The 15,940-nt window shown below is 45.5% G+C and overlaps 1 protein-coding gene across 1 annotated transcript; it reads right to left on the bottom strand.

The window, feature by feature from the left end:
• Positions 1-11,065: 11,065 nt before the first annotated feature.
• Positions 11,066-13,674, bottom strand: EIF1 (eukaryotic translation initiation factor 1). The gene is made up of 4 exons (XM_079724578.1): positions 13,515-13,674; positions 12,643-12,806; positions 12,397-12,498; positions 11,066-11,944 (listed from the first exon to the last, which is right to left on the bottom strand). Exons 1-4 carry the CDS (start codon positions 13,543-13,545, stop codon positions 11,900-11,902), a joined length of 342 nt encoding a protein of 113 aa, XP_079580704.1. The 5' UTR covers positions 13,546-13,674; the 3' UTR covers positions 11,066-11,899.
• Positions 13,675-15,940: the final 2,266 nt, after the last annotated feature.

Raw genomic sequence — 15,940 nt, 5'->3', positions numbered from 1 at the left:
GGGTGCGGGTTCCATCCCTGGTTGGGGAACTAAGATCCCACATGCTGTGCAGCATGGCCAAAAAAAAAAAAAACCCAAAAAACCCCCACTCTCTTGAAGAAGCTGCAAAAAGGAAATGAATACCACAGGGTACTTAGAAAATTACAGCCGTGAGAATTCTAAGAGATGGGGCCAAATCTGATTTAGAGCATTAAAGCATTCATCATCAAGCAAAGGAATTAATACAAATGTGTGAATCTTTAAACTCAAGAAGTTAGAAAGAGAACCACAAAATCAACCAATGAATGTAAGGGGGAAAGAAAAATGATAAATGTGGAAATGAATGATTGAGAAAAACAGAAAAAAATGATAGGGTTGATAAGACTAAGAATGGATTGGGGAGGCAATCAATAAAACAGAGAAACATCCAGCAACTCTAATTATTCAAAAACCAGAAATCACATGTGGTTAGACATGAGAAAGAGGATTTAGTTTTTTTTTTTTTTTTTTTGCGGTACGCGGGCCTCTCACTGTTGTGGCCTCTCCCGTTGCGGAGCACAGGCTCCGGACGCGCAGGCTCAGCGGCCATGGCTTACGAGCCTAGCCGCTCCTCGGCATGTGGGATCTTCCCGGACCAGGGCACGAACCCGTGTCCCCTGTATCGGCAGGCGGACTCTCAACCACTGCGCCACCAGGGAAGCCCAGGATTTAGTTTTTAAAAATAGAGATTTTTAAAATGATAAGAAATACTGTACATACTTCTATGCTAATAAAAATGATAATCTCAATTAAGGTGACAATTTTCTGGAAAAACACACATTTCCAAAATCAAGAAGAAAACTCAAAGAGTCCAAAATTATGGAAGAAATTGAAGGAGTTGTCAAAGAATTACCTCTAATAAAGATGACAGGCCAAGAGGATTTAATGATGAAATATCATTCTGCCATTAATAATGGTGTTTTTGAGGCTTCCCTGGTGGTGCAGTGGTTGAGAGTCCACCTGCCGATGCAGGGGACACTGGTTCGTGTCCCGGTCCGGGAGGATCCCACATGCTGCGGAGCGGCTGGGCCTGTGAGCCATGGCCGCTGAGCTTGTGTGTCCGGAGCCTGTGCTCCGCAACGGGAGAGGCCCACGTAATGCAAAAAAAAAAAAAAAATGGTGTTTTTGAAAAACAGTTAAGGACACAGGGAAATTTTCACATAGTGGATTACATAGATTTCTGTTTTCTTTTTTCCTACTTTTTGCCCTTTTCCAATTTTTCAGTGCGTGCATACCGTTTTCATAGTCAAATAAAAAATATATTTTTAAGGAAGAGTAGTGTGTATCCAATGCACTCACCTCTTCACCCCCCGCCCCCACTGCTTGAAAAGGGGCTTCTGACCCTTCTCAAGGTCACCAACTCATTGGCCTTGGGTGTCTCCTAGCTGCCTACAATTGTTTCCTGCAGCATTTGACATTATAGTCCAGCCCTCTGGGCTTCTTTAAGGTCTCCTGCTAGGCACCATTCAACCTCTCTACCTGCTTGAACCTTCCATTCCTTCCAAATATAGGAGTTCCACAGGGATCATCTGGATCCTTCTTCTCTCTCCCTTGATGGTCTCACCCTGTCATGACTTCAGCGTTCATGATCTTAAAGCTCTGTTTCCAGACACACCTTCTCTTCCATGTCCAGACCCCATTGCCAACTCTTGGCTGTGTTCATTCATTCATTTGCTCATTCATTCACATTTACGGAGTACTCACTTGGTGCAGGCGCTGTACCATGCGGGGGTTCAGCAATGAACAAGTCAAACCACACCTTTTTCTCATGGAGTTTCTATTCTAGTTGGGGAGTCAGATGCTAAGCCAACCACTGTACAAATAGCTAAATTATTTCCACTGTGTTTAGGCAAGGGGTCACATTCCATGTGTGACAGGGAGAGGCACTCTTATTCTGCTCTCTTTTTCTCCATAGCACTTATCACCATCTGGACGAGGATCTAATTCATTTGTTTGATTTTGTTCGTCTTCCCCCACTGGAATGTAAACTCCACGTGGGCAGGGATCTTTGTTTAGTGCTCTATCCCCAGTGCCTCAAAGACTATCTGGCACATACTAGGTGCTGAATAAATGTTTATTGAATGAATGAATGGCTCATGCTACGAGAAGTTTAAAATGAGCAGGGTTAGCCTATCTGGTAGAGCAGGAGGGAAAGGATGGGAGAAATCAGTGGGTCTCAAAAGGGAGGGATGATTTTGCCCCCAGGGGCATTTGGCAATGTCTAGAGACAGTTCTGGTTGTCTGGGGAGGTGGGGTAGGGGAAGGAGTGCTATTGGCATCTAATTCATAGAGGTCAGAGGTCAGAGATACTGCTAAACGTTCTATGATACACGGGACAGACCACCTCCTCTCCCTCCCCCCAATAACTACCTGGCCCCAAATATCAATAGTGCTGAGGTTGAGAAACCCTGGGTTACATGAGCTCACTGGGCACTGTCATAAACCTGGGAAAGCTTTTCAGAGCCACCCACACCATGTCTTCTGTCCTGCCTCCAGCAGCAAAGCATCTGAGATCTCTCTCAGTGAGTCTCAATTTTTTGTATCAATGATCCTTTTTACTCTCATACGAAAAACCTAGAGAGACTTTCCTGGTGGTCCAGTGGTAAAGAATCTGCCTTACAATGCAGGGGATGTGCGTTTGATCCCTGGTCAGGGAACTAAGATCCCACATGCTGCAGGGCAACTAAGCCCACGTGCCACAACTACTGAGCTCCCACACCTCAACTAGAGAGAGAAAACCCGGGGGTCACAACTAGAGAGAAGCCCTCGCGCCACAATTAAAGATCCCACATGCCTCGACTAAGACCCAATGCAGCCAAAAATAAATAAAATAAACAAATAAATAATAAATTAATTAAAAGAAAAAGAATCTAGAGAGGAATTCCCTGGCGGTCCAGTGGTTAGGACTCCCCACTTTCACTGCTGAGTGTGTGGGGAACTAAGATTCCATAAGCCACCACAAGCCACCACAAGAATCTAGAGAACCAGCTTGGGAATTTTAGATCATTTTCATCATATGCCAGGTATACGCCAGGCATTTTAAGTAAAAGATAATTTATTTGAGGTTGGTAATGATAGGTTCTTCTTTAAAACTTAATTTAAAGTATAATCTGGGGCTTCCCTGGTGGCGCAGTGGTTGAGAGTCCGCCTGCCGATGCAGGGGACACGGGTTCATGCCCCGGTCTGGGAAGATCCCACATGCCGTGGAGCGACTGGGCCCGTGAGCCATGGCCGCTGAGCCTGCACGTCCAGAGCCTGTGCTCCGCAATGGGAGAGGCCACAACAGTGAGAGGCCCGCGTACCAAAAAAAAATAAAAAATAAAAATCTGTAACTCACAGACATAGAGAACAGACTTGTGGTTGCCAAGGGGGATGGAGGATGGGAGAGGGATGGAGTGGGAGTTGGGGGTTAGCAGATGCAAAGTATTACATATAGAATATATAAACAACAAGGTCCTACTGTATAGCACAGGGAAATATATTAAATATCCTGTGATAAACCATAATGGAAAAGAATATAAAGAAGAATGTATTTATATATGTAAAACTGAATCACTTTGCTGTACAGCAGAAATTTACACAGTGATGAAAATCAACTATACTTCAATAAAAAAATAAAAATAAAAATGAAATAAAATATCTGTAATGATCATACCATTTAAAGATAAAATTAGACTTTCCCATTAAAAAGTGACAAAACATTGTTTATATTTAATTAGAAGAAAAAGCACTATTTTAGACAAGTTAAAAAGTGATATTGCATCATGCTTGGTTATGAGAACAAATATATGTTAAAATTCAGATTTAAATTTCATTATGTATTTTTTTAAAGATGTAGTCCATACGGATCACCTTATATTTTTTAATAAACTTTGTATTATTTTTCCTGGAGGGTGATATAAGAGAGTTTCAGGCTACTTACGCAAGCACATTACAGATAGCACATGAGAGATGGGCGCTGTCTTTGGTCCCAGTAAGTGAAAAGCCACATTTGATATAGCCATCACTGTATTTTCTCCTCCAACATTGTTTTTGACATCCTTAATCAGAAGAACAGGACCTGCAGATCTGGTAGGGTTCGGTAGTGGTGAATGGAGAGATCACTTATGGGCCACTCCAGGGGTTCTGGCCTGAGGCTCTGTGGGCTGAGCTCAGGCTTGGTACCAGTAAAGAGTGCCCCAGCAGACTGCTGTGACAGCCAGGTTTCTGCACCTCTCAGCCAGAGCCATGTTATTTATTTATTTATTTTTTGCGTTTCAATAGAACCAGCTTTATTATTATTATTTTTAAACAAAAGAAATGGTCTAAAAGCAAATAGAGATATGTACCAAGGGATGGATATGACCTGGTACTTACAAAGGAGCTGCTGTGTCATAAATGAAAACAGCATGTTAGGAGAAAAATAATTTTCAGGTGCTGTCTGCTTGAATAATCTGGAGATGCATGGTACTAATCAGTGTACCATGGTACTAATCAGTTCATATTTAGCTCATAACTGTTGCTTTCCATTCTTCAACGGTCTGTTTTTGTGCATTTCAATGCCTATCTGAAATTGTAATGGAAAATGCATTTATAAAAAATTTAAACTCATAACGTTACCGTCTTTCTTTAACCAGCTTGCAGATCACTCTATGAGGTCTGCTAGTTTTATGGTCCAAGCTAGTGCTTCTCAAACTTTGTTAATGAAGATTGTCAAAGTGAAGATTGAGGGACTTTCCTGGTGGCGTAGTGGTTAAGAATCCGCCTGCCAATGCAGGGGACACGGGTTTGATCCCTGGTCCAGTAAGATCCCACTTGTCCTTGAACAACTAAGCCCGTGCGCCACAACTACTGAGCCTGCGCTCTAGAGCCCACGAGCCACAACTACTGAGCCCACACGTCGCAACTACTGAAGCCTGCACGCCTAGAGCCAGGGCTCTGCAACAAAAGAAGCCACTGCACTGAGAAGCCCGTGCACCAAAATGAAGAGTAGCCCCAACTAGAGAAAGCCCGCGCACAGCATCGAAAACCCAGCGCAGCCAAAAAAAAAAAAAAAGATTGATTTAGTAAGTCTACTGTGGGGCTTGAAATTCTGCACATCTAACAAGCTCCCAGGTGCTGCTGAGCAGCAGGTCTTTAGCTCTGTTTCCATGATGGGACAATGGAACCTAAGTAAGTCACAATCTCCCTGCACCTGATTTGGTCCTGTTTGTTTTCTACTGTTTCATAGAAATGGAGTGAGAATCAATGACTTGACACACGCACAGAATGACTGTCACGTTTATGCTCCCACATTAACATTTTCCAGCCTCTGCGTTCCCTATGCTTCCTGTTTTCAACCAGTTGTCCATTCTGGGTATAAATTAACCATAAAGGTCTAAGATTAAAGACAATTTGAACCTCGCAACGATCTGAATGGCTGTGGCTGGATGACGGCTGGTGATAGTGGCTGTGCAGCGAATGAGTCGTGTGTGGGCTTCCGAGCGCCTTGGAGTCTGGCCGCTGTGTGCGCCTTCTGCTCAACACACACTCTGTTTCAGTTATTTTAAAATATTTTAAATAGTTATTAATTTTAAAAATCGATATTGAAATAGGCACTTTTACTGCTTGTAGTGATGTGCCTGGAAAACCTTTGATAATCCCTGGGGCTTTGCAAGTCTTGGGAGGAAATCATGGCCCAGAGATTCTTAACTGTTTTGGGTAGTGGCTTCCTTTAAGAATCTGATTAAAGCTATGGAAGGTCTTGAAGAAAATGCACACACGTACATTATACATGAACTCTCACAAAGTCTCAGGGGTTGGTTTCTCAGATGCTGGTAACCCTCGGTCACCCCTTTTTCTACCATCTTAAATAAATAAAATACTCTTTTTTAAAAGTTTTTTTTGATGTGGACCATTTTTAAAGTCTTTACTGAACTTGTTACAATATTGCTTTTGTTTTATGTTTTGTTTTTTTGGCTGCAAGGAATGTGGGACCTTAGGTCCCCGCCCAGGGATTGAACCCGCACCCCCTGCCTTGGGAGGCAAAGTCTTAACCACTGGACCACCAGGGAAGTCCCTTAGATAAAATACTCTTGATTACTTGCCCTGAAGTTTAGCTCTGCTGATGCTTCTCTCCTGCTCAAGTTTCTTCAATATCTCCCCATTAGCCACAGCAGTGTTTTCCCACATGGGGTTTGTGGCCCTCCCATAGGAACTGGCTGATGCTGGTTAAAGGGCAGGTTCCTGGGCCCCATTTCAGAGCTTCTGGATCAGAATCTCTGGCCCTAAAGGCAGGTCCATTTCCTGGAGTTTGTAGGCCTCTGTAATATCCTCCAAGGCTACGTCACACCTCATACCAAATGAATAAAATGTACTCACAGGCCATATAGACATACATTCTCTGTAACTTTTTTTTTTTTTTTTGAGGAGGGAGGAAGCAATTCTGTAACATTTTTGAAAACATATTGATAAATTTTACAAATCTGAGTTTTGTTAAAAATAATATTATTCTTTCTCTAGAACCTTTATTACGTTTACATAGTTATGTAAGAATTATATTGCAGCTATTGACAATGTTAGCTTTTGTAGTCTTAAACAATTATGCTGATTTTGCAGTTTTTGAGTCAGATTTTGGAAATGATGCATTTTTCTTCAGTCCTTAGACATTTTTGTAGGCCCTTGAAAAGTAGCTGGGACCCAGGCACTGGTTAGCTAATACCCAGTACAGCCAAATTGTCCTGGGAGGGGCCTAGAATCTGAATTTTCAACAGGTTCCCCCAAGAACAGTGCATTTTATGAATATTTTAATTGGAGTTGAGTGCAAGAGAAGAAATCACTAAAGCCTCAGATTATAGGCTAATTTTGAAATAATGTCTTCTTAAAAGTTAAAAATTAGTCAAGGAGCTCTTAATTTCAAAGTAATTGTGACAGTGAATAGTAGTTTTTTGTTTTGTTTTTTAATTCTTTTTAAAAAATTTTATTGGAGTATAGTTGATTTACAATGTGTTATTCAGGTGTACAGCATAGGGATTCAGTTGTACATATACATATATTCAACCTTTTTTAGATTCTTTTCCCATATAGATTTTATTTTTTATTTTTAAAAAAATATTTATTTTGGGGCTTCCCTGGTGGCGCAGTGGTTGAGAGTCTGCCTGCCGATGCAGGGGACATGGGTTCGTGCCCCGGTCCGGGAGGATCCCACATGCCGCGGAGCGGCTAGGCCCATGAGCCATGGTCGCTGAGCCTGCGCGTCCGGAGCCTGTGCTCCGCAACAGGAGAGGCCACAACAGTGAGAGGCCCGCGTACCGCAAAATAAATAAATAAACAAATAAATAATATTTATTTTGGCTGCTCCGGGTGTTAGTTGTGGCATGTGGACTTCTTAGTTGTGGCATGCGGACTCCTAGTTGCAGCATGTGAACTCTTATTTGTGGCATGCATGTGGGATCTAGTTCCCTGACCAGGGATCGAACCCAGGCCCTCTGCACTGGGAGCGCAGAGTCTTACCCACCAGACCACCAGGGAAGTCCCTCCCATATAGATTTTAAAATTTAATTCTTTTTAAAAAAACTTTATTGGAGTATAGTTGATTTACAATGTTGTGTTAAGTTTCAGGTGTACAGCAAAGTGATTCAGTTATACATATACATATATTCATTCTTTTTCAGATTAATAGTAAAGTGTTTTGACACTGATGCCACAAGGGGGTATCACCCAGGCTGGTAAACAAGGAAGGGAGTCAATTCTAGAGCCTCCTGGTACAATGTTTGTTCACGAATATACTGGGTTTCTTTGACCTCTTTATAGATTAAAAATCGAATAGGTTTTAAAGTAGTTTTAGCTCACCAGTCTGCATTTTGCCTTCATTTTGTCTTTGGCCCTGCTTGTCCCTGTTGCCGAGGATGAGCATTGGGCTGGGCAGGGAGACTGAAGGAAGAGAGGGGAAGGATGAGGCAGAGAGAAAAAACTGGGGGTGGGAGAAAGGAACTAAGGAGCAGAGAGTTGGGAGACTTTTTTTTTTTTTTTTTTTTTTTTGCGGTACGCGGGCCTCTCACTGCTGTGGCCTCTCCCGCTGCGGAGCACAGGCTCCGGACGCACAGGCTCAGCGGCCATGGCTCACGGGCCCAGCCGCTCCGCGGCATGTGGGATCCTCCCGGACCGGGGTACGAACCCGTGTCCCCTGCATCGGCAGGCGGACTCTCAACCACTGCGCCACCAGGGAAGCCCGGGAGACTTTTTGTTTTTGGCCGTAAATTTTATTAATCATCTTCCTAATCAGTCTTTATTTTTTTGACCAAGCTGCATGGCATGCAGGATCTTAGTTCCCCAACCAGGGATCGAATCTGTGCCCCCTGCAGTGGGAACGCGGACCCTTAACCACTGGACCACCAGGGAAGTCCCTGGGAGACATTCTTTACTGTGATTCTTCTGCATATTAACATCAAAACGTCTGAGCCTGTGGCTCAGCCCACTCTGACCTCACACCAATCTTCCCCCCAGCCCTTATTCTCCTCCACCCCTTCCTCCCCACCTACTTGCTGGTTAAGTTATATTCCCTCTCTGAATCTGTTTACCATGGGACTGAGTCCGTACTGTGAAATGAGTCGTTTAGCACCGGCCTGGCATATAGTGAGAAGCAGTACTGAATTATTTCTGCTCTATGCAGAGCCTTTGTTCCAGCTATGGGTTCCGCACACACTATAGGTGCTTCCACCCCTGGGTCTTGACTTCTTCTCTTTGCCTGGAATGTCCTGCTTCTGATGGCACCTCCTTTATGAAGGCTCCCCGGGTCCTATGGGAGGTCCTATGGAGGTGGGGAAGATTTCCCAATCAGAGTTCCTGCAGCTCTTTGGTAAAGCCACTGGTGGCCTTGACCCCTCTCTGCCTTGTGTCACAGCTGTGTGCCAGTCTCACACCCCTATCTGGGGTCAGCATCCCAAGCACAGGGTGTCTGACTAGCCTTTTTGAGGCCCACGATTCCTTGCATGCTTCACTGCATATACCAAGCATGCAACCTCTGTAAAATAAACTATTTAGGTCACCTGGTGGGAAGAGCAATGGAGAGCCTTGGGTTCTAGAAAATGTGCAACCACCTATCAGCCTTGGGAATTTCCACATTTCATATTTCTTAACTATCAAATGGAGACAATTAGGCTTTTTCTGGGGGGGGGGGCACGCCCATTTGTGTATTTATTTTTTGTCCATACCAGGCGGCATGTGGGATTTTAGTTCCCCGACCAGGAATTGAACCCGTGCCCTCTGCAGTGGAAGAATGGATTTTTAACCACTGGACTGCCAGGGAAGTCCCTAGCCTTTCTTAATTATTTCATTCCCTGAGATACACCCAAGTCACATCAATTTGATTAGAATGTTCACAAACCAGGACTTCCCTGGTGGTCCAGTGGTTAAGACTCCAAGCTTCCACTAGTGGGGCACAGGTTTGATCCCTGGTCAGGAGGAACTAAGATCTCTCATGCCACTTGGTGAGGCCAAAAAAAAAGAAAAAAAAAATGTTCACAAACCTCTTGCCATTATGTTCAGATACTTGTCTTGGTTGGTTCCAGACAGCTGATTGAATACTGATGTTGCTAGTTTTCCAAAGAATAGTCCCATTCTGGAGAACTGGAGGTCTTTAATAGCCACAAGAGATGTTAACAACCTAGCACAGGACCAGCACACTAACGGCACAGGATCCTCTTACTGTTTCATCCCATCTTCTTTTTTTTTAAACAGATTAAAAAAAATTTTACTTATTTATTTTTGGCTGCATTGGATCTTTGCTGCTGCATGCGGGCTTTCTCTAGTTGCAGTGAGTGGGGGCTACTCTTCATTGTGGTGCGTGGGCTTCTCATTGCAGTGGCTTCTCTTGTTGAGGAGCATGGGCTCTAGGCACGTGGGCTCAGTAGTTGTGGTTCACAGGCTCTAAGACACAGGCTCAGTAGTTGTGGTGCACGGGCTTAGTTGCTCCTTAGCACGTGGGATCTTCCCGGACCAGGGCTTGAATCCACGTCCCCTGCACTGGCAGGTGGATTCTTAACCACTGCGCCACCAGGGAAGCCTCTCATCCCATCTTCTGATTGTGGTCTTCTGTGGGTTTGGCCCCTAGGTTGTTCTATAATAGAAGCCCCTATAAGCCCTTTTGGTTAACAGTCAGATTTCTGATTTTTAAAAGTATCATCCAAATAATTTGAACACCGCCGCTTCATCTGGAGTCAAGTGGTAAGTTATTAAACACAAGCAGTTTTGTAGGATCTTGGGTTACAAGCCTCTGCCTCTGGGGTTAGAATCTTTTCAGGGCAATTACCACCGGCTCAGCCCTGCATCTCACTGGTCCTCCTCTTCCACACACACCTCCCTGGCGCCAGGTTGGCCTCTATGTGGGAGGCTAACCTTTATTTACAAAATTGGCCGGCAACCAAGAGGGGAAGGGTTGACTCCTAATGACCATTCTCAGAGTTTGAAGTCTGACCAGTTCATAATCCACAAACGGAAGATTTTGTGTTTAATAGAATGCCCCTAAGGGCAGACTTTGATACACTTCACTGCTCATTGCCCTTTGTCAAGGGATGGCCTCTCAACATTAAGTATCAGCTTCTCCAACATTTTAGTCACTAGATTTTTAATACTACAAACCTATTCTCTAGAAAAAGTACTTTCGTTATGCCTTTTCTGGGGTTTGTGGATTACATCAAGTTGCACACCATGTTTATCATTTTGTCACAGTCCTTAAGACCTGTTAAGGAGGGAAGTCAAGGATTTCCAAACCAACCCTGCTGTCATCTCACAAGGCAAGTTCCTCCACAACCACTAAACCACTCAGGCAGTTGGCCAAGTGTCTTGTCAGCCAAGCAGCACCTTCTTTCAGGACAGATTAATGGGACAGCACAGCTCTGGCTGAATGCTTACAGGACAGCTGACATGGGGGGCACGTGGAGGGACAAGCTCACTAGTTTTTCATTAAGAGGTTGAGGCTCCATTTGAGGAGCTGCAGGTGCACATGTAACCTCTACTGCCATTTCTGTGCTTCCTCCACACATACAAGATTGACTATGACTATGTATTAAACAGAAATCTGCAAGTCAGATGTTTCTGAAAACAAGTTTTATTTAAATAAGGGTTTAAATACATTACATAACATTAAAACTGCAGGGGGAAAAAAACCCCCAAAAAACCAAAAACCAGTTTGTTACTTCACATGGCATTGGGCAGCTGTTGCTAGTAAGTTGCGAGCTCTACAGCTACATGACTGATACATCGGTTCGAAATTTGTTCCCTTGTCAAAAGTTTAACTCTTGATAGAAGGTTGGCCTCACATTCTAGTTTGGACATTGATCAGCTAGGATATGTCTGGGCAAAAAGACCTTGGTGGCAAGCCAGCTGTCCTGTCACCTCAATAGAAGGAAGGTGGCTGCTCTAAGCTCTGTCCACCTGGTCACGTTGGAGATACCAGGGGATCTTTCCCCTGATGATCAAAGACTCCCTCTAGCAGTATAGCTGCCGTCGCTGCCTCACCCCATACTCCACTCTCAGCTTCACCGAGGGCTGTTCAGGTGGCGACATTCTCTTAGGGCAGGGAACTCTGTAGAGGGATTGCTGAGGAGCTTCTGGCCAGACATAGCCGTCTGTGATCTTAGGGCTCTGGACTTGGCTGAAACATCACTGTTATTGCTTTGTTTCAGGCTGGACACTGCCAGGTGCCTACTGCTTGACCTCTGTTTAAATGAGGGACTTCAAGACTAGACAGCATGGCTCTTTTCAGTTTATTGCATGAAGGAGTTACACTAGTCCAAGTTAAAAGCGGACCCCAAATGGTTACATTACACAAGATGTGAGGTTTTTAAACTTGTGACAAGGGACAGAGGAAAATTCTACTCATTGCATGGAAATCCTCACTTAAGCGTCACTGAGCCAGGAGCATTTAAAACCCATGAACCTTCAGCTGATCGTCCTTAGCCAGTCCAATCTGCAAAGGAAAAAAGGGCAGTTTTAAAGAGGAAATAGAGTTAAAGCCTCCATTTCTGATGACAACAATCCTGTTTTCCTGCTTCTACACTGGTCAAGAGAAGTCCCAGAGCCCAGATGCTCTCAACTCAGGGTACACTCAGTTAACCACCAATGGTGTTAACAGGATTTTAGCACTTAGGAACAGCCAACCAGACATCCTGCTTGTTTTAGTATCTGTCTGCATGCAACTGCACCCTTAAAGTAGATCCATGTAAACAGTAAACTTAAGGCAGACAAATCCCTTGCTTTCAGGAATACATTTTGTCTATGAACTTCAAAAACTCAACTGTTTGGCTTAGCCTTAGAAAACAAACTTCTATGTCCCCAGCAGAAACTGACTAGACTAGGCAGATCTCAGATTAGTTAGTCAGGGCAGAGGCACAAATGTACTAACAGGAAGTGACAACTCACCTCTACAAGGAACTGGCATATGTTCTTGCGCTGGTCACCCTGCAGCTGAATTACTTCTCCATATTCTGGATGCTCAATTACAGTACCATTGCAGGCAAATTTCTGCAAGGACAATGCAAGCAAAACAAGTTAGGCAGCGCAACGGCCTGAATGCCACTAATTACCCTTTTCAGGAAGTAATACAGGACAGCAGCCCCATGTAGGCAAGGTAAATACGATCTCCCTACAATCTCATTAAAAACCTACCTTCTTAAACGCCTTCACTAGTTTCTTTTTATCGTAATCATCAGCGATCCCTTGGACAGTAGTAAGGGTCTTCCTGCCGTTTCTCTGTTGAATTCTTATATGGATATAATCCTCAGTGCCAGCAGGAAGCAGATCATCACCCTTACTTGCATCAGCAAAGGGGTCTGGGAAGAAAGGTCAAGCTCGTTTAGTGCTGTTGTGCTCAGATCCCACTGCCACCCTCCCACTGGATCTCTTCCGTGTGCAGAAACTGATACTGAAATCGTCAGGGCCTGGTCAGATCAGATATGTTCTTTGTTGGCTCTCTTCGAACACGTCAGTCCGGGACGGCCGGCTTCCCCAGACCGGGAGAAAGTCTGGGCTTCCTGCCCCAGGCCCGCCCTCGAAAGCTGATCACATGTCGGGGGAGCCAGGGTTGGCCGGCGGCGCCCCACCCAGCTGATGCAACCGGCCGGAACCCAAGCTCCGAGGCGGGGCCACGCTTCCCGCCCCATTGGCGCGCGCAGCTGTCACTTATGGCTGGCACCGCCTCTCCCTCCCGGCTCCGTGACAACGGCGGTGACGTATGGGATGTGACGAAAGGGTGGCGGGAGGGGCGGGTGTGGCCCGATGAGGCCAGGGAGCCATTAGTAAATGCGCCACCCGAGACGTCGGACCCGCCCAAGGGCTGACCTCCCGCCCGCTCCTTCCGGTCGCGCTCAGGGGCCAACCCCAGGGCCCAGGCCGCGGCCCCACTGCCTGCGAGCCCGGACATCTCCCCTCTACCCAAGTTCACTAAGGTACGGAACGCTTAGCAGCTTTCCGGGCCCTGGCTGCGGATCCGGAGCGCCCCGCCCGGGCCTTCCTCCTCTTGGGACCTTTCCGGGACTTACCGAAAGAGTGGAGGTTCTGGATAGCGGACATACGATACGATTCCTTTTCCTCGGTGGAAACGGCCTGCGGAAGGCGGCGGCTGGAGAAGGCAGGCGGGGGGGACGGAGCGTCGGGAAGCGAAGGGGCTCGAGGGGAAGGCTGCTGACTCCTCGGCGACGGCTCAGGGACTGGGGCGGAGGGGCGGTGCCTGTATTCACTTATGTAGCCGCCCCTGTGACGCCAGCGCGCTGCCCTCACGTGCAGGCCCCACCCACGGCGTTGTGCCCCCTGCGCCCGGGCGCCGCCGCTTCCAATTGGTCCGGAGGCGGGGACGCGGGACGGCGCTTGCGCAGGAACTGTGTGCTGCGGGAGGGCGTCCTCTTGACTAGGGGAGAGATGGAAGGGGGAGGGAAGGGTTGGTTCATCTAGGCGCCTGCGCAATGCTGGAGGAAGGTGTCTGGCCGGTGCAGACAACTGACGGAGGTTTCTGTGCCTGTACCCTATGTTCTCTGGCTTGTTCCGCCTTCTTGACCCTGTTGCAGGGAAGGGTTTTTTCCTGGGGTAGATTGGCACTCCTTAGAGGGGATTTAGATGCTGACCCTCCCAAACACGACAAATTCCCACTATCTCATACCCACCCGACTACCCACTTACTCCCTACTTTACAGATTTGCTCCGTAACAGATTTAGGGCGGCACTTTTTCAACGTACAATAGTATAACCAAAACCTTAACTTTATCATTTAGATTAATTTATCATTTAGATGAATCTAATCTAAAAATGGATTAATCTACTTTAAACGTATCGTTTAGATCGTCTAAGGAAAGAATGCCCAGATCATTAGCACAAGTTCAAGGGAGAGTAACGCTGGTTCTGGGGGCCAAGAAGAACTCACGCACTTTTGTCATACAAATTGTGTGGGGTTGAGCCTTCCCAGAGCTTAGTTGAACTATTTCCTTCAAAACAGTCAACCTTTCTTGCACTTTCAATTTATTAATTGAAATGCTTATAGTTGCAGGGGTACCTAGTGTGGTTTTAGACTCCAAAGGCTTCCAGGGGCCAGGGAGGTAAGGTAAAGGAGTGCAGACAGCCAAGCGTGGTGTAATGGGGTGTGGTGAGCGCTGGGGTGAAAATCAGAGGCTGCAGCGGCTCCAGCCCATTGTGCTAGATCTTCTTTTTCAAGAGAACCCTGAAATTCAGATGTTTCTATAAAATCTTTTGATTTCTAAACATTGCCAATAAATTTAATTTTGGAAAAACACTGTGCAAGGCAAACAGAAAAATGTATGCTGGCCCCAAGGACTGTGGGTTTATGTCTCTTGATGGTCAGGGTCACTGGCACCAGTGGAGTCTAATGGGAGGGAGAGACAATAAATAAGATGACAGATTGTGACAGGTGCCAAGAAAGAAGTAAATAAGGTGACATGAGAGAGTGACAAGTGTCATGGTCTGAGCATGGGTTGGAAAAGAATTTCCAGACACAAGGCAGAATGTAAGGAAGAGTTTATTAAAGAGAAGGGTCGCTGCAAGAACAGTGAGCCGACTTCTGGTAGCCAGGGAAAGTCGACGATGAGCATGGGTTGCTTGTCTGTTTTTATAGCCAGGGACTTGTGAGTCACCTGCCAATTGGGTAGGGTCCACATGTTTCCAGTGGGATGAATACCTTCCTTTATATGGGATGGGAAAGGAGCAAGGCATGCTGCTTGGGAAAGCTCAGAGATGTTGCAATGGTCTCATTGTGACAGGGTGATAAGGGTCCGGTAACTCTCTGTTCCGGAGATGTTGGCCCTTTGAGTTTATCTTGTTCTTTGTCCTTGGAGCACATCACAACAAGGGCTTCAGGAGGCCTCTGAGGAGGTGACTTCCCAGTTGATGCTTAAAGAGAAAGAGCCCATCACATGGAAAACCCCAAAGGAGGAAAAGCTGGGTGTACTTGATAGTTTTTTTTTAAAATTAATTTTTATTGGAGTGTAGTTGCTTTACAATGTTGTGTTTGTTTCTACTGTACAGCAAAGTGAATCAGCTATATGTATACATATATCCCTCTTTTTTGGATTTCCTTCCCATTTCGGTCACCACAGAGCACTGAATAGAGTTCCCTGAGCTATACAGTAGGTTCCCATTAGTTATCAGTTTTATACATAGTATCAATAGTGTATATATGTCAATTCCAGTCTCCCAATTCATCCCCCCACCCCCCTTCTCCCCTTGGTTTCCCTACGTTTGTTCTCTATGTCTGTGTCTCTCTATTTCTGTTTTGCAAGTAAGATCATCTATACCATTTTTCTTGAGAGTTTTTTTTGATTCTGTATTTACTAAGTGGTCTTTTGAATAATCATCTGGCTTCCTTGATATCAGGAATTGGGGAACCATGGCTAGAAGGCATGGGCGTCCCAGTCTCACACCCATCCCAGTCTGAGAAGCTAAGGGCACAACTTTCCTCCAC

The sequence above is a fragment of the Hyperoodon ampullatus genome (genome assembly GCF_949752795.1).
Source record: "Hyperoodon ampullatus genome assembly, chromosome: 19".
Taxonomy (NCBI): Eukaryota; Metazoa; Chordata; class Mammalia; order Artiodactyla; family Ziphiidae; genus Hyperoodon; species Hyperoodon ampullatus.
Note: the sequence above shows the minus strand (reverse complement) of the source record. Positions and strands in the feature narration are given on the sequence as shown.

What these genes read in the sequence shown, in the direction of transcription:
- EIF1 (XM_079724578.1), bottom strand. Translation starts at nt 13,545, where the DNA reads ATGTCCGCTATCCAGAACCTCCACTCTTTCG. An exon ending in CCAGAACCTCCACTCTTTCG is followed by an intron (nt 12,807 to 13,514) that starts GTAAGTCCCGGA and finishes CTTTCTTCCCAG; the next exon opens with ACCCCTTTGCTGATGCAAGT. An exon ending in TAGTGAAGGCGTTTAAGAAG is followed by an intron (nt 12,499 to 12,642) that starts GTAGGTTTTTAA and finishes TTGTCCTTGCAG; the next exon opens with AAATTTGCCTGCAATGGTAC.